The 27,375-nt window shown below is 37.6% G+C and overlaps 2 protein-coding genes across 2 annotated transcripts; both read right to left on the bottom strand.

Annotated features, from left to right (window-relative positions):
* Window positions 1-21,332: 21,332 nt before the first annotated feature.
* LOC129767094 (uncharacterized) lies at window positions 21,333-22,445 on the bottom strand. The gene has a single exon (XM_055767715.1). It carries the CDS (start codon window positions 22,443-22,445, stop codon window positions 21,333-21,335), a length of 1,113 nt encoding a protein of 370 aa, XP_055623690.1.
* A 2,254-nt stretch (window positions 22,446-24,699) lies between these two features.
* Window positions 24,700-26,382, bottom strand: LOC129767095 (uncharacterized). The gene has a single exon (XM_055767716.1). The coding sequence runs from the start codon at window positions 26,380-26,382 to the stop codon at window positions 24,700-24,702; it is 1,683 nt and encodes a 560-aa protein (XP_055623691.1).
* Window positions 26,383-27,375: the final 993 nt, after the last annotated feature.

Here is a 27,375-nt window from a genome sequence, read left to right on the forward strand (position 1 = left end):
GTAATAGTAATAGTAATAGTAATAGTAATAGTAATAGTAATAGTAATAGTAATAGTAATAGTAATAGTAATAGTAATAGTAATAGTAATAGTAATAGTAATAGTAATAGTAATAGTAATAGTAATAGTAATAGTAATAGTAATAGTAATAGTAATAGTAATAGTAATAGTAATAGTAATAGTAATAGTAATAGTAATAGTAATAGTAATAGTAATAGTAATAGTAATAGTAATAGTAATAGTAATAGTAATAGTAATAATAATAGTAATAGTAATAGTAATAGTAATAGTAATAGTAATAGTAATAGTAATAGTAATAGTAATAGTAATAGTAATAGTAATAGTAATAGTAATAGTAATAGTAATAGTAATAGTAATAGTAATAGTAATAGTAATAGTAATAGTAATAGTAATAGTAATAGTAATAGTAATAGTAATAGTAATAGTAATAGTAATAGTAATAGTAATAGTAATAGTAATAGTAATAGTAATAGTAATAGTAATAGTAATAGTAATAGTAATAGTAATAGTAATAGTAATAGTAATAGTAATAGTAATAGTAATAGTAATAGTAATAGTAATAGTAATAGTAATAGTAATAGTAATAGTAATAGTAATAGTAATAGTAATAGTAATAGTAATAGTAATAGTAATAGTAATAGTAATAGTAATAGTAATAGTAATAGTAATAGTAATAGTAATAGTAATAGTAATAGTAATAGTAATAGTAATAGTAATAGTAATAGTAATAGTAATAGTAATAGTAATAGTAATAGTAATAGTAATAGTAATAGTAATAGTAATAGTAATAGTAATAGTAATAGTAATAGTAATAGTAATAGTAATAGTAATAGTAATAGTAATAGTAATAGTAATAGTAATAGTAATAGTAATAGTAATAGTAATAGTAATAGTAATAGTAATAGTAATAGTAATAGTAATAGTAATAGTAATAGTAATAGTAATAGTAATAGTAATAGTAATAGTAATAGTAATAGTAATAGTAATAGTAATAGTAATAGTAATAGTAATAGTAATAGTAATAGTAATAGTAATAGTAATAGTAATAGTAATAGTAATAGTAATAGTAATAGTAATAGTAATAGTAATAGTAATAGTAATAGTAATAGTAATAGTAATAGTAATAGTAATAGTAATAGTAATAGTAATAGTAATAGTAATAGCAATAGTACATAATTATCAATCACAAGCTACGCCAGTAACACCGGCTGAGTGTATCCTATGGCATACCTTCACTACTAACACATTCCAAAACTCCCGAGACATTTATGAGAGGTTGTAGAGTTCTCTGCATCTCTCTTAAGTAAATATCGAACTAACAATCCTTCCCTTTCCTCAGCAGTTGCAAGGACGTCGCCAGGACAATTCTTAACTGTTGGAGAAAGCATGCCTTCATCCCAATCGTCAGTAACGGATGGAGGCGAGCTTTTGACGTAACAGTTCTGAATTCGTACCACCTACGATATTGTGCAACTTGCTTAATGCTAATGCTAATGCTAATGGTTATTGAATTTTTCGAATTTTCCCTTTTCCTTCAGAATTTTCCGAAAATTTGCAATTATCATGTTTGGTTGGAATATATGTAATATTTCTATGGAACTCCCTCTCCATTCCAGAGGAGGGACGGGTGTCATGCCATCATAGAAACATTTCTCATACTCAAAAACCCTCACATCACAAATTGTGCTTGATTAGTTCTCGAGTTATGCAGACGTTTGTGTTTGTGTGCCCCCTGTAATTTGTGTTTAATTTGTATGGCAGCCCCCCCTTTGAGAGAGGGTGGAATGTTTAACCGCCATAGAAACATTTATTGTACCCTAAAACATTCATATGCTCAATTTGGTTCCATAGAAACATTTATTGCACCCTAAAACCTTCACATGCCAAATTTGGTTTCATTTGCTTGATTAATTCACGAGTAATGCAGAAATTTGTGTTTCATTTGTATAGCAGCCCCCCCCCCCCTTAGAGAGGTGGGTGGTGAGTCTAGCCACCATATAAAGATTTATTGCACCCTTAAACCTCAATATGCCTAATTAGGTTTCATTTGCTTGATTAATTCTGGAGTAATGTAGAAATTTGTGTTTCATTTGTTTGGCATCCCCCCCTTAGAGAGAGGGGAGGGGCCTCAAACTATCACGAAAACCTTCCCCGGCCCCAAAACCCCTACATACCAATTTTCATGTTGATCGGCTCAGTAGTTTCCGAGTCCATAAGAATCAGACAGACAGACAGATATATATATATATATATATATATATATATATATATATATATATATATATATATATATATATATATATATATATATATATATATATATATATATATATATATATATATATATATATATATATATATATATATATATATTATTTTTTTTATCTGTTTGTTTTTATTACTAGGCTCATCTAGCAAATTCAGCTGTAACAGAGCCGAATTTATCGTGTACATTTTTTCTCATGTTGATACATTACGCATATATAAGTAATCATCCTATCTCATTGATACACATTTTTATCTATTACACATTAGCCATATAGGCGTTAGAGTATTTATTCTTATTCCATCGATACACAACACTGAGGCTTCCATTGTTGTGTTTATAAATAGCACCAATTACCGTCGCAGCAGATCGATCGTATGTGGAGTGAGAGATTGATGCATGGGCGTAGCTGCTAGAATAACACACAAAGATGGTCAATTGAGGGCCCTAAGTTATAAGCTCGTGATTGTTCGCTTAGTAGCGGACACGCAACCAATTAGGCTACGAAGACACCCTACTTCGAACTTCTCGTTATTCTATTAGTAAATGATTAATATGTGGATGATTCCCTTCCAATCCCACCCACAGCAAAACCTTCCTAGCCGTCAATCCGGGCTTGGTGATGGTTTTCGCCGGCTCACCGCGCTTCGACCACGACTTTTTTTTGCTTTAGGTTGTCGTACGTGATCCACTTTTCATCATCAGTCACCATCTTCTTCAAAAATGGGTCGAGCTCGTTCCGTTTCAGCAGTGCATCGCAGGCGTTGATTTGATCTAAGAGATTTTTTTGCGTCTACTCGTGTGGCACCCATACATCCAGCTTTTTGTGGAATCCAATCTTCTGCAAATGATTCCAAACGGTTTTATGGTCTATACCCAGTTCCTGGTCAATCGAGCGAGTGCTCACATGCTGGTCTACTTGGATGATTTCAACGATTTTATCGGTTTCCACGACAATTGGCCTCCCACATTCCGTTTTGCCTGCCAAGATTGGGTCGATGAAATGTCAACAATCGACCTCAAATGCTGCCACCTTGCAATCGATTTATCGACCTTTTATATGTATTCATCGAACAACTTGACGCCACTTTTTTGCCAACATGTGCAAGACGTCGACCTGCTTGCAGCGCTGCTTCCAGCACTGCTTGCCTTTTGTATGTATTGGTTTGTTATTAAAATGAAATGAAATATTAAAAGGAAAATACATAATCAATTTTAGTCATTTTATTACTCGAAAAAATACGTATTACAAAACAATATGTGTTTGTGATATACAAATAACCACAATACAGCGGAACTTTTAATTCCGGGGTTTCCGGATTGACGTTTCGAGTCCAGCTGAGCTCGTTGATAAATACCTCCTGCGTTGATAGTTTTTATTTCCTTGATACACATTTGTGACCGAGGATTCGATTCTGCTGTTGCTGTCCCCGGCATGGATTTGGAGGATTTTTTTTTTCCTGTTGGGTACATTTTCCACTACGACCAGTTATTTCATCTATTGTGGCGGGCCCCTATTTGTTGTAAGCCTTATCAGGGTGTCATATCGCTATTAGTTGGAGTGATTTCCACTTGCTGACTGTAGGCATGATCCCAATAAGGTATTATAGCACGAATGAACATTATTTTTTTTTTGGAGGATACTGCTGATTGGAATTGCAGATGTTGTTGGCTCCTGTGATAATGGTGAAAATCTGCACTGTTGTTCTTGTTGTTTGGCGACTGGTAATGGGGGAAATCATCTTCCGGCTAGTTTCTATTGATGGCTATAGAAAAGCCAGATGTTTTCACATCATAGTCTGAAAGAAAATGAAATAATTAATGAATGAAAAAGCGATAAGGGAGTCTTCGTAGCTACTTGGTTACGCGTTCGCTTACCAAGCGATCGATCGTGAGTTCAAACTCAGGGCCCTCAATTGACCATCTTTGTGTTATTATAGAATAACTACGTCCACGCAACAATCAGCGATGGAGAACGATCCACGGTCGAAATAAGATCGATTCATCCATACAATTGCTCTGCTCTGCAAGACACATCGGGCTGCTGTTCTATAAATAACCCAACAATGATCAATATCAACTGTCTCTGCTGTCCGGTCTGCTGAACAATGGAAGAACAGAAAGAATACCCTTACGCCTAAATGGCTACTACCGTGCAATTTACCATAATTAAATGGAACAGAAAACTTAACGCCTAAATGGCTACTACTAACTACTGTGTAATTTACAATTTATAGAAACATAAACATATGTACATGTACACGATTAAAACCCGGCTCTGTTACAGCTAAAATGCTAATGAGCCTAATAAAATAAATAAATGGGATAAAAAAAAAGAAAAAGCGATAACAGTTTCCTTACTCACTAGTTATATGGTCCATTTGTTTTTGTTTGAGATGACAGTTTAGCGGACTACCAGTGATACCATTTCGTATTTTCAACCAATGAACTATACACTCTTAGGAAAAATTGGTATATATGACTATTTTTTGGGTAAATATTACCAATTAGTTGCTTTTTGCGATATGAATTAAGTGCGCTACACATACAACATCACCGTCATCGTCCCGTCAAATATTCTCTTGGACTTATTCTGCCGGCGATGGTGTATGTGAATGTTACCATACGATTTCCATGGGAGAATATTTGACATTTCATTACTTTACGTTGACTTCACAGTTGTATTTGTAGCGCACTTTATTGACGATCTAACGCAAAACGTAAACGATCGGTGAGACATCTGGATTTTGTTTTTGAACTAAGAAAATGTAACCTAAAACTCAAAAACAAAACACGTATATTTTACTTCCGGGCTTTCCAAGGTAGTTCTCACATGCAGGAATCGTGCATTTTTCTACTTGTGTTTGATTGTGCTCTTGAATTTCCTTCTTTAATTCAACCATTGTCAACATTTTTATAGTTTTCACTACTGAAAGAGGTAAATAAATAACATGTTATATATAAAATTGCGCAGAATTAAATTTCTTACAAACTCATCGCAATTAAATAATCTTTTATGATTATAACATTGTAATTTATGGAAAGAACTACAAACCTTCCATAAGCTCACATGGCAAAATTTAAAACCATCATCACTTTCACCGCAACGCCGCCTAGGTGTAGATTTGTATGTTAGATCGCCAATTCGTACATATTACGCGATAACATTGGTAAACAAATGTGAAACCAGCCAGTATAACAGTAATTATTGATCTATTGTATGCATTTTTAGTCATTTATTGAACTATCTAAAATGCGATTTAAACCACATTACAATGCATATTAACATGAGGCATGGCCATTGCAGCGTCCGACATCTGATCCTGCATCGATTAAGTTAGATTCTCGGCTACAAATTATGAAAAAAATACTGAATGATTACTACAAACAGCTACGATAGACTACATCAAAGGGCCAGTTCTATGCCCCTTTTCAACATTGAGTTGAAGCGCAGCTTCAGTGAAAACGGAACCTTCGTTTTGACGATTTCGAAAACATCCAATTGATCGAACCACCGATCACAATCGTCGGAAAACAGTTTATGAAGTTGCCCTTGACCAAATCCGACAATATAGCGGTGGAATTAGAACTCAACTAGACTCGTTTTAGTGTCTCGAATTACCCAGATTCCTCATTATTGAAGTAATGTCTTCACTTTCTCCCGCAGCAGACGAGCATGGATCATTATTTGGCTGTCCAATATGTATCAATGTTGATTAAAGAACATAAATTGAATTAATTTTCAAGAACGTCACTCACCTGTCTGGATAAATTCGACCTTTTTCTGTGGAGAAACAATATCGAAAAGTAGTTCCGCTCAACTCAATTATCAGCTCGACAATTAGGTTAATAATGTTTTGTTTACATTTCATTCACGGTTTCCAGCAATGACAATCGTTAAAGTTACCGATACCGCGTAGTAAAATGTACCAATCATTGGCAAGGATGTATATTGCATCTAACATTGATTTTACATACAGTTGATTAATATTTACAGAAAATCTGTACATTCTACTAATGTTTGCCTTACCAAAGATTTGGCATATTTTAGTAATCTGTTTTCTGGGTGTAGGCAAGACGGAGAAGTCACAGCATTTCGGCCAATGTTAGGTCGATATTTTGTTCGTCGACTGGATTGTGGGCTACCACCCATATTCCGTTTTGCCTGCCAAGATTGGGTCGATGAAATGTCAACAATCGACCTCAAATGCTGCCACCTTGCAATCGATTTATCGACCTTCAACATGCATTCATCGAACAACTTGACGCCACTTTCTTGCCAACATGTGCAAGGCGTCGACCTGCTTGCAGAGCTGCTTTCAGCACTGCTCGCCTCTTGTTTGTATTGGTTTGCACTATTATTTTAACTCTGACTTAATACACAAACAACACAATGAGGGGTAATGAAGATGTGCGAATTGGGCGTTTTTTCGAGCTCTGAACAAATAGAAACAAATAGAATTAAACCATCATTTATTTCATTATTTGTTTATTAATATTTCAAGAACACAAGAATAATTAAACGGAAGAAAAATTCTAAATAAAAATAAAATAAAATTACAAGCTGGAGTTGTGAGGAGGTCAAATAAACAGTTCCCTACAGTCAGGGTTGCAAACTGCAATCTTCTAAAATAAGGAAGAATGAAAATAAAAATCAGGAGAAATCAGGATAGTCCATACTGTGTTTTCCGGTAATTTCGTTGACGATATTTTGGGAAAACACAAGTATATTTCCTATAGGCAGACATTAATGTTTTATACATAGTTTTGTTTAACAAGACATTAACGCAGTTTAAAAATTATATCTTCCAGAACATGATTGCATTCTCGACTGTTGAAGGTATTTTTATGATGTACCTAGAGACGGAGTTCTTGCACTCGAGCTAATTCTGCTGGCTTTAGTTTGTGCAGTAACGAGTTGGATATTCATCGACTGGTTGCTAGGAGCTCAAGGTGTTTAAAACAGCGGTACACAATCTGATGAAAGGATAGAAGGTGTGAATTGTGAATTCAGATAATTTTACTGTAATTTGTAGTCATTGAACTTCAAAAATAAAATAAAGTTTTAATCAATTTTAATCAACTGAAAATGTTTAGCATTTCGAGGACACATTATACACAGTATAATTCAAAATCCCATAAACAATTTCCCAACCAATTCCGAAAACAATTTATTTTGGAAGGGACACATAATCATCGTCCGTTGGAAGTGCCACCACAATTCAAACCAACAACTAAGTATACTTTGTACTACACCACCGCTCACCGAAATCGACAAAGTATAAATAAATTCTCGCCTCCCACTGGACGGTGAGGAGGTGCGTGCCGCGTGGGCGGGGGACCAACCATAGTTACATCACATGCCAAGCAGCATTTTCTTGGCATTAACACTGTTAAGTGGCGCAGAACTGTACGCCTTGCTCGTGTGTGTTGTCCGGCACAAGTGTGTGCGTGTGTCGGAATTTTCCGAACTCCTCCACACTACTAGCTAAACGCCCCATGCGAGGAGGCCAAATCTCGTTATTTTCGGCCAGCATCTAGAGATTTGCGTTTCGCATCCCGCGTGTGAGAGATTGACGAACGATTAACGCGGTGCGTCGATGTAAGGCGGTTAGTTGATTTCGATTGAATGATAAGAGTTTCTAAACTAAAGTCCTTAGACTTTAACCTTCCTGAGTCTCGAGAATTATATAGAAAATAAATTTATCAAATTTTACTTTGAGGCGTTTATCAATTATAAAATAAACCGAAACGTTTCTGTCTTTGACAAGCAATTTTTCTTTGAAAGAAAATATTTTTAAATTCGAAAACAAATAATGTTCGCTTATGGCTCAACCTGTAGAAGGCACCACTCTAAATTCTCATGAAACTGAAATACGAAAACAGTTGAAAAATAACCTGACCCTAGACAATCACATTTACGATTCGATATCTAAAAGGATATCGCTCTGTTACGTTCAGGGCTTTTCATTCCATTTAGTTCACTGGCAGGTAATCGTTTCATTTGATTATCAAATTATCCCCCCAGCAGCAGTTTGTTCTATCGAATAATTCAATACCAGAGGCGTCTCGAATACTGATGAATTGGATTCAACAATATGAGGTTCTGCATCGATGAAGCATGACGCGTCACGCTCCTGCTATTCATTCGTTCGTTCGAGAGAATTGACCGAATTGATTCCATGGGGGTACGGCTTCCTCGCACATCGATGTATAAGTTGATATGTAGATATTTTTTCTATCACAAAAGTTTACTTGGAAGTTGGAAGAATAACTTAAATCGAAAGAGAAATATGCTCGATGATTTCACTTGTGACCTGACAAAAAACGTTATGAATACAAAAGATGTGTTTTTCAGATCTGTAAACATAATGTTTATACCGAGAATAAAAATTACAGCTCCAATCCGCTAATTTGATATAAGTGCAATTCCAAATGAAATCGAACTAAAAATGCAGATTTTAAAAACTTGTATTTTTGATTCGAACGAAAGTTTGTATTCCATTTGGGTTGGAGGAAATATAAGTTTTCCACAGCATTTGGGAATTTTTAGACTTAGATGTAACTTTTGAAAAGGGCGTATCGATTTTAGTAAGAGAAAACTATGAGTCCTACCGGAACAGTGTCTTAGACAGAGTTATAGAGATTTTGAATTTTTTTTTTGAATTTTTGTATTTTGAATTTTTGAATTTTTGTATGTTAACAATCATTTTTAGCCACAAATTATGAGTTCTGATGTGATTTAAAAGAAAAAAGCTCATTATCAATCTCCTTCTAAATGCAGCCATTCTCGAGATATTTAAAATAAAAATCTAATTTATTGTCTTTTTTATAGTAAACTAGCTGACCCGGCAAACTTCGTCCAGCTCAAAATTAGTTTTTTTATCAATACCTTCAATCATTCACGTTTTCTTACTAATCGCAAGTCAAAGTGAGTCAAATCGCAGAACTGTTCATTGATTGATCTTCTAATCGACCCATCATTATAATATCAGATTATTAGACACAATTCTCGTTCAAGATTTTTCAACCACTTGCAAATAACATGTTTCTCCGTTACATGGAACAAATGTTTGATACAGAAAATATGATTGAAAAAAGACAGACCCCTCTCCTTTTCTCCCCTTAGAGAGGGGGAAGGAGTGTCTATTCACCATAGAAACATTTCGTGCCCCCTAAAATCTTCAGATGCCAAATTTGGCTCCATTTGCTTGATTAGTTTTCGAGTTATGCAGAAATTTGTTTTTAAATTGTATGGCAGCCCACCCTAAGAGAAGAGGGTGGAGTATCTAACCCCCATAGAATCATTTATTGCACCCTAAAACCTCCATATACCTAATTTGGTTTCGTTTGCTTGATTAATTCTCGAGTAATGCAGAAATTTGGGTTTCATTTGTATGGCAGCCCACCCTTAGAGAGGAGCCTGGAGTGTCTAACCACCATAGAAACATTTATTGCACCCTAAAATCTCCATATGCCTAATTTGGTTGCATTTGCTTAATTAATTCTCGAGTGATGTAGAAATGTGTAATGAAACACACATTTATGGCAGATACACCCCCCCCTCCCCTACTATAAGAGAGGGGAGTGGAGTGTCTAAACGCCATGGAAACATTTCTTGCACCCTAAAACCTCCATATGCCAAATTTGGTTTCATTTGCTTGCTTAATTCTCGAGTAATGCAGAAATTTGTGTTTCCTTTTTGAGAGGGGGGTGGAGAGTCTAACCACCATAGAAACATTTATTGTACCCTAAAACCTCCACATGCCAAATTTCGTTTCATTTGCTTGATTATTGATTATTTGTCATGGGTTCAACCGCAGAATTATTCGTTGATTGATGTTCTAATCTACCCTTGAAAATTACCTTTTACTAGAAAATTCCTAGTACTTCTACCAAAACTTGACATTATAATATCAAATTATTTTCAGACACAATTCTCGATCAAGATTTTTCAACCACTTGCAAATATCATGTTTCTCCGTTTCTCCGAGGGGTCTCAAACTATCACGAAAAACTTCCCCGGCCCCAAAAACCCATACATACCAATTTTCATGTTGATCGGTTAAGTAGTTTCCGAGTCCATAAGAATCAGACAGACAGACAGAAATCCATTTTTATGTATATGTATTGCAAATTAATTAATTTATCTTGTAAATAAAAAATTAATAAAATAAAATAACTAAAAAAAAAAATAACTAATTTTTTTCTCAGTGTTTTTTTCTTCACTTTTGCTCATCAATATTCTAGAACTCTTTCTAAAACACTATTTTGGTAGGACTCATAGTTATTGAGATATAAATGATCAAAGATTTCTCTTACTTAAATCGATACGCCCTTTTGAAAAATTTCACTTGAGTCAAGAAACTCCGAAATGCTGTGGAAAAATCATATTTCCTCCAACCAAAACGGAATACTATCTTTCATTCGAATCAAAAATACTCATGTTTTTTTATTTGTCAATTTCATTTGGAATTGCTCATAAACGAGAAAAACGAGGAGCGGTAACAATTTTCTTTGATCGATAGTCATGGTATTAACACTAGGATTACGGACTGTTTTATATATACCATCTTTACGAACACGTGTCAATTTGAAGGAAGAAAAAAAGAAAATTGACATCAATATATATTTACCTCGATCAATGCATAAAAGTGGAATATGTGGAGATAAAATATAAATGTAACCGATTTTTGTAATTTTCCTTATAAAATTCGAAATGCATCAAACCTAGTGTTAATAGCAACGCATTCTATTGATTATAAATAAAACAAGCAATCATTGAAAACGCGAGGCGTAATATCCCTTAAACACATCATTCGGCTTTCGAACGACATTCAAAGCAAACATCAAAACAAAACTACCATAACTCAGGAGAATGCAACAGCTGAGTGCATAGTATTCTCTCCCACTCTACCCCACCACCCACTCCGCAACATTGCAACCGAGAAAGCGCCCATTTAGCGCCCATAGAGAGCAAAACAATCAATCACTCCAAACCTCAGCGCCTTCGCCCCGTGACCCTGCCGCTGCTGCTGCTGCTGCTGCTACTTGCTGCTACTGCGGGATCGAATTTAGCTCCACTCTCAATGCACTTTCCCACTTTCGCTGCGAGACACAAGAGATGAAAAATCCTACGCCGCGGTGATTTTCTTTCGCCTGATTCTGTGTGGTATAAAATCAAGAGAGAGAAAATTTACCTACAGATAAACTGATGACAGGCTACTACAGTCATCGGTGATGACGGTGACCAGATGATGATGATGGTGAGCATAAATTCACCAGCTCACTTTGGGACTGTATGCCACGCATTCACGCAGCCGCAACCGTTGTCTCTCATGAAAATGGGAAAATTGCGAGCGGGTGGAAGAGTTCGCTGGGAATTCGTTTCCGGCAGGACGCGGTGCGGTGGAAGATCAGATGGTAAAGTGAGTTTGGTTTTGTAGTCATCGACTGACGTTCATTATTTTCATGCCGATGCCGGTAGCAGTAGGGATGATCAATATGAACACGAAAGAATATGAAAGATGTACAAAATCATTAGATATTACAGCAATTCTATGTCAAACCATTATAGCGGTTCTCAGATTTTCTTAAATGTGGTAGTTTTGTTCCTTATTGCAAAACATTAGACTCGTATTTTTTTATTAGGGTGCCTATTTCCATTTTAAAAATATTTTTTTTCCACTTTTTTCAAGAATTCATGACTTTGGAACTACCGGATGCCGATTCCGGATGCTCGACATATCAAGTAGAAGCCAATATTCTATGAAAAACATATTACAATTTTTACAAACTTTGATTTAAATTTCGTAAATATTGATTGTGTTAATTTTTGGTTGTTTTTATGGCTTTAGACTAGAGGTGGCTATATTTTTTCAATCTTTCTTTAAAGCTGAGGTTTTTTTACATAACATATCCAATGATTTTGATCCGATTTTAAATTAGGATTTTTTAAAGTTAACCGATGGTCCGAAAAATCAAATTTTTCCCTTTTTCCAAAAATGCCTTTTTTTTCAAAAATTCACATATTTTGAGCTACTGGGCCGATTCAGTTGATCAATACAGGTCGGACTTGATTATATACAGACTCGATTATATGTGATTCGACTATATACAATTTTGGACTCGATTATATACAGTTTGAAAAAAAAATCTATAGTTCAAGTATGACTTATTTAAAAAAAAAAGGTAACCTTTCAACGTTAAGGTGAAATTCAAGTGGCTATTATGAGTAGAGTGGGGTAAAAATCGCGATTTTTGAAAACTTTACTTGATTTTTAAACAGGAATTGTTTATATCGATATTGCATCTAAATTAAGAAAGATAGAAGTTGGGCGTCAAAGATCAAATTGTAGAGTGGTTTGAGGGCTTTAATTTTATTTATAGAAGAATCAAGTTTAATATGAATTTTTGGGATAAAATAAATAATTACGCATAGAAAACTACTAACTTTTCAATTTTTCGCTTCCAAAATGTTATTTAAATACACTAATTTAGATGTTCCACTACTATATCCTGTACCAAATTTTCGCATCTTTCAAATGAAAGCAACATAATTGGCTCACGCAGCGTATTTTTTAGTGTAGAGCCAGTTTGAGGCAACAGCAACAGTACTACAGGAAAGCTTCGATATAACGTACCCTCGTTATAACGCACATTTTACCTCGATATAACGTACACATTTCTAGAGTGAAGGTGAAGTGGAGGACAATTTTTTTGAATTTTTTTTTTCCTGAAAGGACATTGAATTATCTGTATTTTGATGTTAAACATGTTTTGTACCTTTAAGCATTCCCAAAATACAGCAACACAATAATGTATTATACGCTACGTTTGTAGGTTCTTTATTATGCTTCGATATAACGTACAATTCGATACAACGTACAATTTTGTAAGCGAAATGTACGTTATATCGAAGTTGCCCTGTACAACTCTGTCGTTGTTGAAAATCGAACATCTGCGTAGAAGGATTTTTTCCTTCAACTGTGATTATCTATCACCTCCTGAGAGATTCTGGAAAAAATATTTTTTTCATGTGAGAAATGTGTTTTCAGACTTTAAAGTGAAGGTGGAAGCTAGCCATTGTAATAGTAAACCCACGTGAAAAAATGGGGTAATAGTGTTTGTGAGAGAAGAGCAAAGCACACGTAAATAGATTAATTCACTTATCAGACTGTGTGGCGCTTCATTGACACGAGTCTTTGAATACATTTGAAAAAAAAAAACAATTCAATACTAAAGTAAAATGTATGAACGTTCCGATGAACAATTGCAAATATAAATATACGTAGAAGGTGCATTTGCATATGAAGTAAAATTTTGTTTATACGCGAGCGTAACATGAGCAAATTTATAACACATGCGGATTGGGGCTTTTTTGGTATTAACAAGTTCCTCCGCATAGTAACTCGATGTTGATAATTCCTTAATATTTTCCTTCGTTGATCGTATTGTTTTCACATACTCACGTTGGAGAGTCTTAACCCTTCTCTTCGTTGGCCGAGGCATGTTGATTGAATGTAATACTTTTCCGTTTACTGTTTTTGAAAGCATAGGCAGCCGTGGCAGTGTTCCGAGCTCTACAATAAAATTTTCTTACCCAATGTTAAAGTTGCTAAAACTTACATTATAGACCCATTAACGCGAAAATAATAATTGTATTGATATCAACACAATATTATTCTATTGATTTTCATGACATGAAACGCTATGACTCAGGAATAACATTTTATTGAGTGGTTTTTATAGCTGTTTCGATGATGTTGTCTGGCATTAGTGTCGAAAAAATAACGATGCTTTCACCAACACAAACAAAACCATTGCCGAAGATTGGAAGATGAAAATTTAATTTTCAGAGCACTTGCTCGAATTTTCCGACGTTTTTCACTATACAGTGCGACAGCAGATGAAAATTTAATATCTTGTGAGTAATCGATTAGAGTTTGGTTGATATTACTTGATAGGAAGTGTGCGAAAATTACTATTTTCTTCACACTGTTTCGCAAAATTATTGATTTTCAGGCGAGGGGTGAGGGAGGGAGATGAAAAAAATGAGCGCCATTGTGGCAGCCATTTGTGGCTAGCTTCCACCTTCACCTTAAGAGGATGAATCAACAATTAAATTCTTCTTTTTCTTTCAAAAAACGGAAAATATATGCATAAAAAAATTTTCGATTATATACAGGATTCGATTATATACAGTGAAAAGAAATCGGAGACTGTATATAATCGGGTCCGCACTGTATATCAAATTGAAGCCAATGAGCTAGTTTTTACATAACTTTTGCGTTTAGGTACATATAGTTGAAATTTGATGTGCGCAATGAACAAAATCATCGGGAAAGAGAACAAATAAATTCGCTCCGTTTTTAAGATTAACCGTTCTCTAGATTAAGAAAGTATTTCCCTGATTCTTTCAATAACTATTCGACCTGCACGATGAGTCTAGAAGTTCTGGTAGGAGTACTTCCCTAATCCCTTCGGTTCACAGGATTCTCATACAGATTTCTCGTATGAGTCAGAGTTGCCAACCATAATTTTCAAAAATCAGTGAAAAAGAGTGAAAATAAAAATCAGGAACAAATAAGGATAGCTCATATTGTGTTATTCGGGAAGTTCGTGTCGATGCATACTTACAAATAAAATAAAATAAAAAATAAAATATTCAAGTTTATTCTACACTAGCTGACCCGGCAAACTTCGTCCCGCCCAAAATTTATTTTTCGTTATTACATTCACGTTTTCCTCATAATCGCACGTGGGTCCAATCGCAGAACTGATCATTGATTGATTTTCTAATCTACCCTTTAAAATTACCTTTTACTATAAAATTCCTTATACTTCTACCAAAACTCGTCATTATAATATCAGATTATTTTCAGACACAATTCTCGTTCAAGATTTTTCATCCACTTGCAAATAACATGTTTCTCCGTTACATGGAATAAATGTTTTATACTGAAAATATGATAGAATAAAGACAGCCCTAAATCGGACAAACCGTTCCTCGAGTTCTGCTCTTATCAACACATCCGGCGATCCTTTTTTTTTTTTGGTATAGATAGAAGAAGATATAGGAGTGCGTTTCATCACATAAAAATTTCCAGTTTCGAACAAAGATCAATTTCGTTAGCGCAAACATCAAATGGACTAACAGCACTTGTCACTATGTAATTGTAGAACATATGGGAATTAAATTTTCCGAATTTTCCCTTTTTCCTTCAGAGTTTTCCGAAAATTTTCAATTGTCATGTTTGGTTGGAATATTTTTGGTTGAAATATGTGTAATATTTTTATGGGACCCCCTCTCCATTCCACAGGAGGGAGGGGTGTCATACCACCATAGAAACATTTCTCATACCCAAAAGCCCTCACATCCCAAATTTTGTTCCGTTTGCGTGATTGATTCTCGAGTAATGCAGGCCACTCCCCCCCTACGGAGGGATTAGTTCTTAAAGTTATGTAGAAACTTATGCTTCATCTGTATGGTGGACACCACTCCCCCCCCCTCTCCCTTAGAGAGAGGGGAGGAGTGTTGATTCGCGAAAGAAACCTCCACATGTCAAATTTGGCTCGATTTGCTTGATTAGATCTCGAGTTATCCAGAAATTTGTGTTTCATTTGAAAAAAAAAAACAATCTTATATTACACATACAATACGGCACCTGAAATCAAAGTGTAGTTAGTCCATCTATTTAACATTCATACTTATTGTTACTTACCTTTCATCATCATCCACGGATACGTAGCACAATCACCTGAAAAGGACATTCTCAAACTACATAATACTTACCTGTTCAGAAACCAGTAGACAAAACCACAACAATCTACTTCAATGTAAATAACAACAAAGCAAATTGTCAGAGGAAGGAACAATTTGGCTATAGAAAACGGGGAATACAAACACGATTGTTTATAGCGAATATTCTGGACGCAATCCAAGCAAATAGAACTATAGAGATAGCTACCGTATAAATAGGGCAAAGCTTAATCATTAGGTCAGTCGCAAATACTTCCTCAATCAGTAAAGTTCAACCGTCTTGACTTTATTCGATCAAATTTTCTCTACTACATCGGGTAGCCAGTCTACTCTCAACTCTGGAACGCTGCTCAGATAACTCTCTGGGCGGAGACATTTTTGGCGCTGTAGACAGGATCTCTACTCTTCATCACTACGGAACTCCGTTCAGATACCTCTCTGGGCGGAGACTGTCTGTCTGAGTATGTGGTAATGGAGTGTTACTAGTAATATAGCACCGACGCAAATACCTCCAACACTCATGAATCACCGCTGATAAATTCGTCGCAAGTGTAGTTCCTAAAAGTTGAACTGATATACAAACAGGACACAGTGAAAGGCAGCTTTTAAAATTCGAAAATTCAATTCAAAAAACGAAAAGTATTTCGCTGCATTGAACGTTCTGAAAAAGGCTGCTGCTTTTGTTCTCGTGAGTACCTGTTTCTGGTGTCTGACAGGATTAGCTCAAGGAAAGACGGTGTAACAACCAGACGCGCCAAGTTTGGAGCAGAAGATGGTCTCACCGCGTGTGATGAGATGTCTATCTCACAACTCGCCGACATGCTCTCGTCAAAACTAGAAAGCACGAAAACAGATATTTGTCGGAAGATAGACAACGAGTTGGTGAACTAAAATCATCTGTTCATCACAACCAGCTAGCAATAAAAACAGCGAATGAAGCAATATCTCGCTCTCGTGCCAGCAACGATTTGATCGTTAGCGGAGTGCCATACTTACAAAGCGAAGATCTAATGATTTACTTCGTCAAATGGTGTCAAACGCTTGGATATCCCGATAACCTAATACCGCTAGTCGATGCTCGCCGCCTTTCAAAATCCGCTTTGGCGCCTGGAAAGAATTACCCTATCTTGCTGCAGTATGCCATTACCAATCACCGCAACGACTTTTCTGATAAATATCTGCGGATAAGATCACTCACATTGGAGCAGATTGGGTTTAAGTCTCGCAACAGAATATATCTGAACGAAAACCTAACTACAGCTGACAGGTATTTGAAATCAAAAGCTTTAACTGCTAAGAATCAGGAGAAGCTGCAATCCGTGTTCACGAGAAACGGGATCATCTGTGTTATGAAGACTGCTGATGGGGATCCACATCAATTATTGTCGGAGGATCAGCTGGTGGAGTTTCTACAATCGATTTAAAACCTTTCCAAAAAAGTCACAGGAGGGTTGTGTCCGAGATACGACCGCATTCAACGTAGGATTCCGTTGGGCTATCTGTTGATTTTGGATAAGTTTGAAGAGTTACATCGTTAAACTCTTTGTTAATGATTTGGTGGCCCTGAAAAGGGCCGTTTTGTTTAGTTGTTGAGTATTGTTTGTTCACTCCACTAGTGTTTACCGAGTGATGATGACAGAAGGATGGTAGACAGTCGTTGGATGGTGCGTATCAGATAGAATATACCGAAGTGGAACACGATATGATGAAAACCACCCTCTGTGATCCAAGACGAGATACCTCCTGAGTTATGTACGGATGAAATAGAGAAAAAAACTCACCAATGAGATAATTACCAATACCGAACACAATTATCAATTTTTCTCATCAGTAAAAACATGTTACTTTGATATAGAGAAAACATATTTGAAATGGAGAAGATAAATTTATTTTACAATTTTTACTTTCTGTGTATATTCAACCCAATACGGATTTTAATTGGACTAACAACAACTAATACTAAATGTAGAGCATACAGGAAATCACCTTTTTCTAATGTTTGTTCCCTTTTCCAATTTTTCTCGCCACATAAACTTTCTTTGGGTGAAAATGAACACAACATAACAGACAACTTTAATCAAACGACCGGTTCTTGAGCGGGAACACACCTTGGTTTTTAATGATCATTGGAATGAATCGTTTCATATTTAATGTCATTTTTAACACAACTGTTACCATATACAATTTTGCACTTACACTTGGTCGGTGTTAAATTAAGCAAAATTAAAAATTTCGAGTTATTGATTGTATTTAACTAAGTATTACGTAAGCTGCATTCCACACTTATCAGATTTGGAGAATCTCGCGTATAGCAGGAATAACGTATCGTAATTGTTTTGAACGCTCAATGAAAGCCCCTTATAGCGCCAAACTTCAAGCTCGTTTTTCTCGAAATCAGAAAAATCTCACATGGTCCGGTCTGACTTAACACCGACCACTTGTGCTAAATTTTTCACAATACACGATCGGTCATTGATATGAAATTTCACGAAGCAACCAACATTAAGGTTCCAAATTTAAATTTTATTTCCTAGAATTAATCGTATCACTCACCTTACTGGCAATATAAAAATGCCCCCGACTTGCATATATTTGCAATGCCGATTTCCCCCAGCCAGCTTGGTTTTGATGTCTCTGATAGGGACCCGCCGCATGTGTCGTCAATTTCGACCAATCAGAAGTGGGTATTTCCGTTAGGATAGGGGTTGAGGGTTTTCAATTGTTCGATAGTGAGTTTCATGACATATATTATTTTCTTCAATATAAAAAATTGTTATGAAGTACCGAAATCGATTGACGCAAAAATTTCATCAATACATCATAAAATGACTGAGCAATAAGCGTTTGAAATTGGACAATTTTCACAATGTGCTCGATTTTAGATTTTCAATTTGTACCCCAATATGTTCCCGAAAGACGTAATTCTACGTCAAAACGCTCTTTCCCCTACCTACCATGATTCCTCTCCTGAAAGTTATAGCCGATCACTCAAGATATACCCATCCAAATAAGCGCTCTCTTTCCGTCCTCTCCATCCCTAACTCTTTCCTATGAATCCTTTCCTGAAAGTAATCATCAGCGTTGGACAAAACGTATGCTGATTTCTACGGGTACCGTTTGGTACTGGAGTTTGTTGCTGTTGCTGTTGGTGCCTGCCGTTGCTGCGAATTGTTTTGACGTAGGACTACGTCTTTCATTTCTATACTGGGGTGTAAGTTCAAAGTTTCGAAAACGAAAGCGTTACGCTGGAGAACGAGATTTCGAGTGTTAATAGCTCCTAAACAACTGGACGAAATGATATAATAAACACTTCATTCGAAAAATAAAATGTCTACGCGCTATATGCTTGTTACTTTTTGATCCAAAAACTTTTTTCAACAGCCCTAAAATTGCTTTCAAAACAGGCTATTGAAATCACACCAATCGGTATATAAGTGAGCGCCGCTCGGAAATCCACTCAGTTATGATTGTGCAACGATTGAGGTACTATCGCTGGAATGGATGGATGTTTCCCTAACACAGACTTCAAAACCATGGAGCCAGGGAGAATCGGCATTGCGAAATAAATTCAAGTTGCGGGTACTTTTGTACTCATTTGCGTTTTGCGAATTGAAATGTTTCCCTAACACAGATTTCATAACCATGGAGCTTGAGGAAATCGGCATTGCAAAATAGATGCTAGTTGCGGGTACTTTTATACTCGCTTACGTTTTTGCAAATTGGAATGTTTCCCTAACACGGACTACAAAACCTTAAAGCCTGGGGAAATCGACTTTGCAACAACCGATGCAAGCTACGAGTACTTTTGTACTCGCTTGCGTTTTTACAAATTGGAATGTTTCCCTAACACAGATTTTAAAAACATGGAGCCTGGGAAAATTGGCATTGCAAAGTAGATGCAAACTACGGGTACTTTTGCACTCGCTTGCATTTTTGCAAACCGGAATATGTTTTCCCAATACAGATTCTGAAACCAAGAAGTTGTGAAATTCGGCATTGCAGATACATTCATGTCGGCAATACTTATATACCCCAATGAATTTTTACACTCCGGAATTCGTTTTGCTAACACGATCCACAAAAGCGGGTACAAATGCAACGCTTTGGCTCGATTATTCAAGACTGCATTGGAAGATATCTCTTCATGTTGCCAGCTAACTAAACTTCTACGCATACTGTTTGATGATTAGGCAAACAGTTTGTAACTATTTGCTACGATAACTACTACCATAATGCATTGACTTAAATTGGGATTCGTTTGCAATTATATTTCGTGAATAGTTTCATTCATTCACTACTTTAATCAATAATTTAATCAATACACACAAAAGATAGCTCTGCGCAGCGGCGATACAGTACCCAATTAGGATCATCCGAGGTGGGATTACTGCTAACTGAAGAAATACAATTGATTACTACGCCAACGGAAGTCCTACGTCAACCTTGCGATTATATCATAGGTATAACCCATCCATAGTTTCTGTATTGAGAGCTGTTGAATGAAATACGAGACCGGCTTCTTCTTGGATGAGTTCTGTTACTGCCGATTATTGAATTATATTTTAATGAAGATTATTTATTACACTTGGTTTTTTTACCGTTTATAATTTTTTCTTTGCTATGGTATTCTTGCGTCCTTGTTAGAATAAGTGTTATAATTTTTTTTTTCAATGAATTTATATTTATATTTCTGGACACAACTGCATTGCTTCTGGAGTGTTTGTATACGCGGTTCACTGCGCGATTTTATTTCCGCACGCGAAGGGATTTCTCGACGGCTGTGCCTCAGCCAGAATTTCGCGAACACTAAGCACCGTGTAACCAACTTAAACAAAATGAAGGAATTGGGATCGCTCAAAACTTTCCGGTTTCGGATAGGAAGAGAAACTCGACTGTTCTCTTCAACGTTCTTTATTGGACTAACTCTGCGATATAAAAACAAGCGAATATGGTGTCTGATACATTTCTGTTGTCATGGTGTGCGTGTGTACATTGGCAGTAGGGTAAAGTGTGTAATTTAGGTTTCATAAATTGATCTTGAAATCTAATCTAGCGTAGTTTTACAATTAATTCAATGAATGTAGTAAAGTATGTTTATGGATTCAATCTAGTGTAGTTTTTATATAGAAAACAACGAAATTCTGATTTACAGTACTATAGCCAGGTTGAAGTTATATGTAAATTCAAATTTTGATTATGGCTCGAACATCCTGGCCGCCTTAAAATAGCCTAGTCTATTTTAATATTTAATTTTCACTGCTTTTTCTTGGTTTCTCTCTGTCAATTATTTTGGTTCGTCTTCGGATTCACATTCCACGTTCGTTGGTTCAGGCAAAAGAGCGATCTTTGCCACAGGTCGCATTACATTATCGGCTACTGGAGTTTTCAAGGTTACTACCCTGACGATTCCATCTCGTCCCGGATGAGTCTTCACTATTCTTCCAATGGACCATTGGGCTGGAGGGAGATTGTCATCTTTGATGAGCACTAGTTGACCGATATGAATTTCAGTCGATAGCTTGCATCCTTTGGTAGAGCGACGTTGTAGATGCTGTATGTATTCTGGATACCATCTACGCCATATTTGCTGTATACGCTTCTGGACGAGCTGCCAACGATTTAATCGATTGTCCGGTATTTGTTTTAAGTCGGACTCTGGAATCGCCTGTAGATTCGATCCTACCAAAAAATGACCTGGAGTAAGGGCCTCTAAGTCCCCTGGATCGTTTGACATTTCGGTGAGAGGACGAGAGTTCAAACACATCTCTATTTGTGCAAGGAGCGTGAACATCTCTTCTAGTGTAACGACGGTATTTCCCATTTGCTTGAGTAAATGAGTTTTGGTAGATTTCACTGCCGCTTCCCATAGCCCACCGAAATGGGATGCGCGTGGGGGTATAAATTTCCAGTTGATTTCGGAATTGGCACACCAATTGAATATGAGTTGGCGATCGGCATCATTCACCTTTAACATTTTGTATAGCTGCTGGAGCTCGTTTGCGGTACCTTTAAAGTTGGTGGCGTTATCTGAGTGCAATTCTTGTACTTTACCACGCCTAGAGATGAATCGCCGTAAAGCCGCGATGAATGCCGCAGTACTGAGATCACCGACCAGCTCCAGGTGGATTGCGCGTGTAGAAAAGCAAATGAAGATTGCAATGTAACCTTTAGTTGGTGCTGTTTTGCGATGGAGAGCTTTTGTATATACTGGCCCGCAATAATCCAGTCCGGTCACTGAGAAAGGTCGTGAGGGATTGACACGAGATGCAGGAAGATCAGCAGTCATTTGCTGGATAAGTTTAGGTTTTTGTCGGAAGCAGGTAATACATCTGTGATAAGCCTGGCGTAGAAGATTGCGACCGCCAAGAATCCAAAATTTTTGTCGAATGGTGTTCATCATTAATTGCGGTCCTGCGTGCATCAGATTTCGGTGATAATATTCGGCTAAATGTATAGTGAGTCGGTGCTTTCCACTCAATACGATTGGGTGTTTGGCATTTTCGGGAATCGCTGATCGACTAATTCGTCCACCAATTCTGATGATGTCATTTCGTACAAATGGATTTAACCATTTCAGATGTGAGGATTTATCTACCAGATGATCTCTCTGAAGAGTTGCAAATTCAGCGGAAAAGGAATCACGCTGTGCGAGACGACACAAGGAATCTTCGGCTGTTTGCATGTGTTCATATGAAAAATATGAGAATGAACCTGTTGGTTGGCATAAAGTTGCACACGCCCCAGTTGGATGATTTTCTGCAGCGGTTTTGTGCAACGCACGGATGTAACGTAAAATTTGTGCTGTAATTCTTCGAAGTTTGATATAACTGGAGTAACGACTGAATAACCAGTCACTAAACGTCGGCTGACGTGATGGAATATTTGAAATATGGCAAATTTTGCGCTTCTCAGCTAATTCATCGGGGGGCTGGATGATATTCAGCGGTTGCTCTGGCCAATATTCCATTAATTGGGAAAGCCACGTATAATTCGTCAGGACTAAGACCACGGGAAATTTCATCTGCGGGGTTATCACTTCCGGGTACATAATGCCAGGAGCATCCAACGGTGGCTTCCTGAATTTTCGACACACGATTGCCGACAAATGTTTTCCAATGTGATGGTGAGGCTTTCAACCAGTGCAATACTGTCATGGAATCCACCCAGAAGAAAACTGTAGCCTGTTTCTTTATTGCAGCTGTTACTTTACTGTACAATTCTGTGGAGAGTAATGCTGCACAGAGCTCTAAACGAGCGATGGATTGATGTGTCTTCAATGGAGCAACGCGGACTTCGCAGATAGGAGTTGGATTTTTACGTTGTGTTGTTTATCTTCCGTACGTACATATACACATGTGCCGTACGATTTTTCGGAAGCATCCGAAAAAAAGTGCAGCTGGAAATGTTCCGTAAATGGTGCTGAAACGAAGCGAGGAACTCGTATTTCACTCAGTAGCTTCAGTTGAGTATGGAATTCCTTCCATTCACGTTGGAGTTTCGATGGGAGCGGTTCATCCCACGAAAAGACCTTTCCCTCATCGGTCGTTATTGCCCAGAGACGTTGCATGAATTGTTTCGCAGTGGATATAACGGGGCCTACCAGGCCAAGTGGGTCGTATACTTGTGCAATGTACGATAGAACATTTCTCTTCGTGAGGATTGTCGCAGGAAGTGGTAAATTGATTCGGGATCGTAGTGTGTCTGTCTTTGGCTCCCAGACCAAGCCAAGTGTTGTTTCTGCTTGTTTATCGGAAAGTTCGAAGCATGGCTGAACGCCACGATCTGTCTCAGGAATTTCGGCTAATATTTCTGGAACATTCGAGGCCCACTTCCTTAATTTGAGTTCTGCGGTTTCTAACATTGCAGTTAGTTGTCGACGGAGATGAATTGCAGTCTGAAGATCATTCGCTCCGCTTATAAGGTCGTCGACATAAAAATCTTCGAGGACAATCTGCTTTGCCAACGGAAAACGGTCACCTTCATCTTTAGCGAGTTGAACGAGTGTGCGGGTGGCGAGAAATGGTGCAGCTGAGGTACCGTAGGTTACGGTTCTTAGTTCAAATGTGGATATTGGATCAGAAAGACGTTTTCGCCACAGTATGCGAGTGAGGGGTTGATCATTTTCATGTACTTCAATCTGACGGTACATCTTCTCGATGTCCGCCACTATCGCAAGCTGGCGCTCCAAACTAAAAAGGCGTTTTTCTGCAATGGATCGGGATTCACCAAGTCTGACTGTGGTGTCTTGGGTTCTCGGCAAACACACGATATATCTTCCGTTCTCATTTCGTTTGGTAGTTGCTGCATAAAGCTCCTCACAAGATGTCTCGTCATTGGAATAAAGTCGCCGAGGTTGAATGGATTCCAATTCCCAAAATCTCTCTAATACTGCCTCTAATTTGCGGTACGTCAATGCGGTATGACACACAGATGAAGGGTATGGCAACGTGTGGTTCCAGCGACCTATCACAACCCAGCCAAAAACTGTTTCGACTAGAACAGGACAATTTTCGTTGAGATGAACCCTACCTGCCCGTAGGTATTCATGAAGATTTTCGGCACCTAATATTATATCAATACGTCTCGATATATTGAAAAAGGGGTCCGCTAATTCGACTGTTTCAGGAATGTTCCACGAGGAAACGTTAACGTCATTTGCTGGGATTTTCACAGTTGGTTTTGGAAGAACTAAAAATTCGAGTTTGGATCGATAATACTTCTACTCTAGAACGAATATCAGCTAAAATTGACTTGGTAACGGTGACAGTCATTTCACCAATTCCGGAAATTGGAATGTTGACTTGTTCTGGGTTCAGGCACAGCTGGTTGGCTAACTTCTTCGAAATGAAATTTGACTGGGACCCCGAGTCAATTAACGCTCTTGCTTGATGCTCGTTTCCAAATTTGTCGGTTATATAAAAAATAATCGTCGATAGAAATACTGTATTGGATGAGTGGTGCTGAACTGGTACGCTAACTTCATTATTCGGATGGGTTGTTCCATTTGGGTCTGCCATATTAGCAGCTGGTAATGCTTGTGTGGATAGGGCTGTAGAGGACAACATCTTGGATGGTTGTACTGGATTAGCGGATTGGTGAAGCAGTGTATGATGGCGCTCATGACAATGGCGGCAACTATATTTGGAATCACAACTGCGTGCAACATGAGAAGTTTTGAAACAGTTCCAGCACAGACCTTTCTTGCTAACGAGCTCTATTCGTTGACTTACGGGAATGGTTTGAAACGTCGGACACTGATATAGATAATGGCTTTCTGGACATGCTATACAAGTAGGAAAATTTATATTCGTATTCGTATTTGGAGCGGCTACGTTTGCAATCGCTTTCGGGGGAGGGTATCTTCTCGGAAATTGACTAAACTCGGTAGGCTTATCCGTAGTCACCTGTGAACGATGCTGGATTTCTGAGGAGACCGTCTGGAGAATACGCAATCGCTGGTACAGGTATTCGATGCAGTGTTCGTAATCATCTTGATCATTAGTTGTGGCATATTCTTCCCATGCTCGGAGCGTCATGGGATCCAATTTGTAACACATCATACAAACGAGCGGAGTATCCCATTCATATATGTTCTCACCTAACTTCGCCAGAGCTCTTACGTGACGTTGGAAATCATCTACTAACTTTCGGAAATCTTGGGGGTTTTCTCTGCTAATCGGGCTGAGATCATGCAGAGCTCTAAACAACTGTTTTTTCAGGAAACGCGTATTGTCATATCGTTTGAGGAGAGCTTCCCAGGTTGGGTGATAGTTGGCTGCTTCGATATCCACCGTCTCGTAAGGCTTGCGCGCCTCACCTTCTAGTGATTGTAATAAGAACTGTAGCTTCGCGACTGGAGGAATTTCTAGAACATCGTGCACCATCGACTTAAATGTATCACGGAAACCTAGCCATCGTGAAAAATCTCCGTCAAATTTCGGAAGGTCGATTTTCGGTAATCGCAGATGGAATGATGGTGAAACTGATGACGGTGGAATTTGCTGAGTAATTACAGAAGTGCTTACTGGTGGAATTGTTTCTGCTGGTTTCCTGGACATCAACCAACCTTTCAGGGTACAATATCCTGTTTCAAATTTTTGCCGTTCTATCAGGTGCTTGGCAAGGGGCGCTTCTCCACAATCTAATTTTTCAATGTCACTTTGGGTTTTATTATACTCACGAAAAATGTTATCGATCATGTCCAACCGCACGAGGATTTGATTGGGATCAGTTTCCTCATCGCACTGATCGGTGAAAGCTTCTACAGTGTCTAGAGAAGACTCTAATGACTTTCGCAATATCAACTTTTCTTTCAGCTTCTTTTTGGTGGCCATTTTTGAAGGTTATCACTCGATCAAAGATTTAAATTTGCATACGCGACGTTATTTTTCACAATCCTTTTCGATATGATTTGTCGGAACGTTTCCGATTTTGTTTTGGGCACTGGTGTGAATAACGTAGCTATTTCGCATCACAACACAACTACAAACATATGAACGCTTTTTGTATGACGCGATGGAAAAATACAATGGCGGAACTATACTTAGATTCCCCACACAATTGCGAACACGTTACACAATGGTGGCACTTGGCTTGGGTCTGCGACACAAAGGAAAACTCTGTTTGCGATAAAAGACAATGGTGTTATTTGGCTCGGGTTATCCACACAATTGAGAACACGTTTTTTCGACAATGGTGGCACTTGGATTGGGATATATTCGTGGAACACTTTCTTCTCTATTTCGAAAGAATAGCAACGGCGTTGCTTGGAATGGATGCGCGATTCACTGGAAACAATTTTTTTTCTTCGCCACACTAGGACAGCAATGGCGTCGATTTGCTTGGGTGCGGTACACAAAGGAACACTTTTCAATTTGTGGCGATAAAATGCGATGGCGTCGATCGGCTTGGATACGGAGGACACTTTCTTCTTTGAAAGAAAACTGTAATGCCGGCGGCACTAGGAGTCGGTTTGCAACACAATTGGTACGAATCGGCACTTGGATCGGAATCTGCGGATTGGCGTGGGTTAGTGCACCCAACGGATTTTACACGATATTAGTCGGACACTGATTCTGGCTTTTGGTTATGACCTTCGCATCCGGTTCGAAGGACCAATGTATACGCGGTTCACTGCGTGATTTTATTTCCGCACGCGAAGGGATTTCTCGACGGCTGTGCCTCAGCCAGAATTTCGCGAACACTAAGCACCGTGTAACCAACTTAAACAAAATTACGGAATTGGGATCGCTCAAAACTTTCCGGTTTCGGATAGGAAGAGAAACTCGACTGTTCTCTTCAACGTTCTTTATTGGACTAACTCTGCG

The sequence above is a fragment of the Toxorhynchites rutilus genome, chromosome 2 (genome assembly GCF_029784135.1).
Source record: "Toxorhynchites rutilus septentrionalis strain SRP chromosome 2, ASM2978413v1, whole genome shotgun sequence".
NCBI lineage: Eukaryota > Metazoa > Arthropoda > Insecta > Diptera > Culicidae > Toxorhynchites > Toxorhynchites rutilus.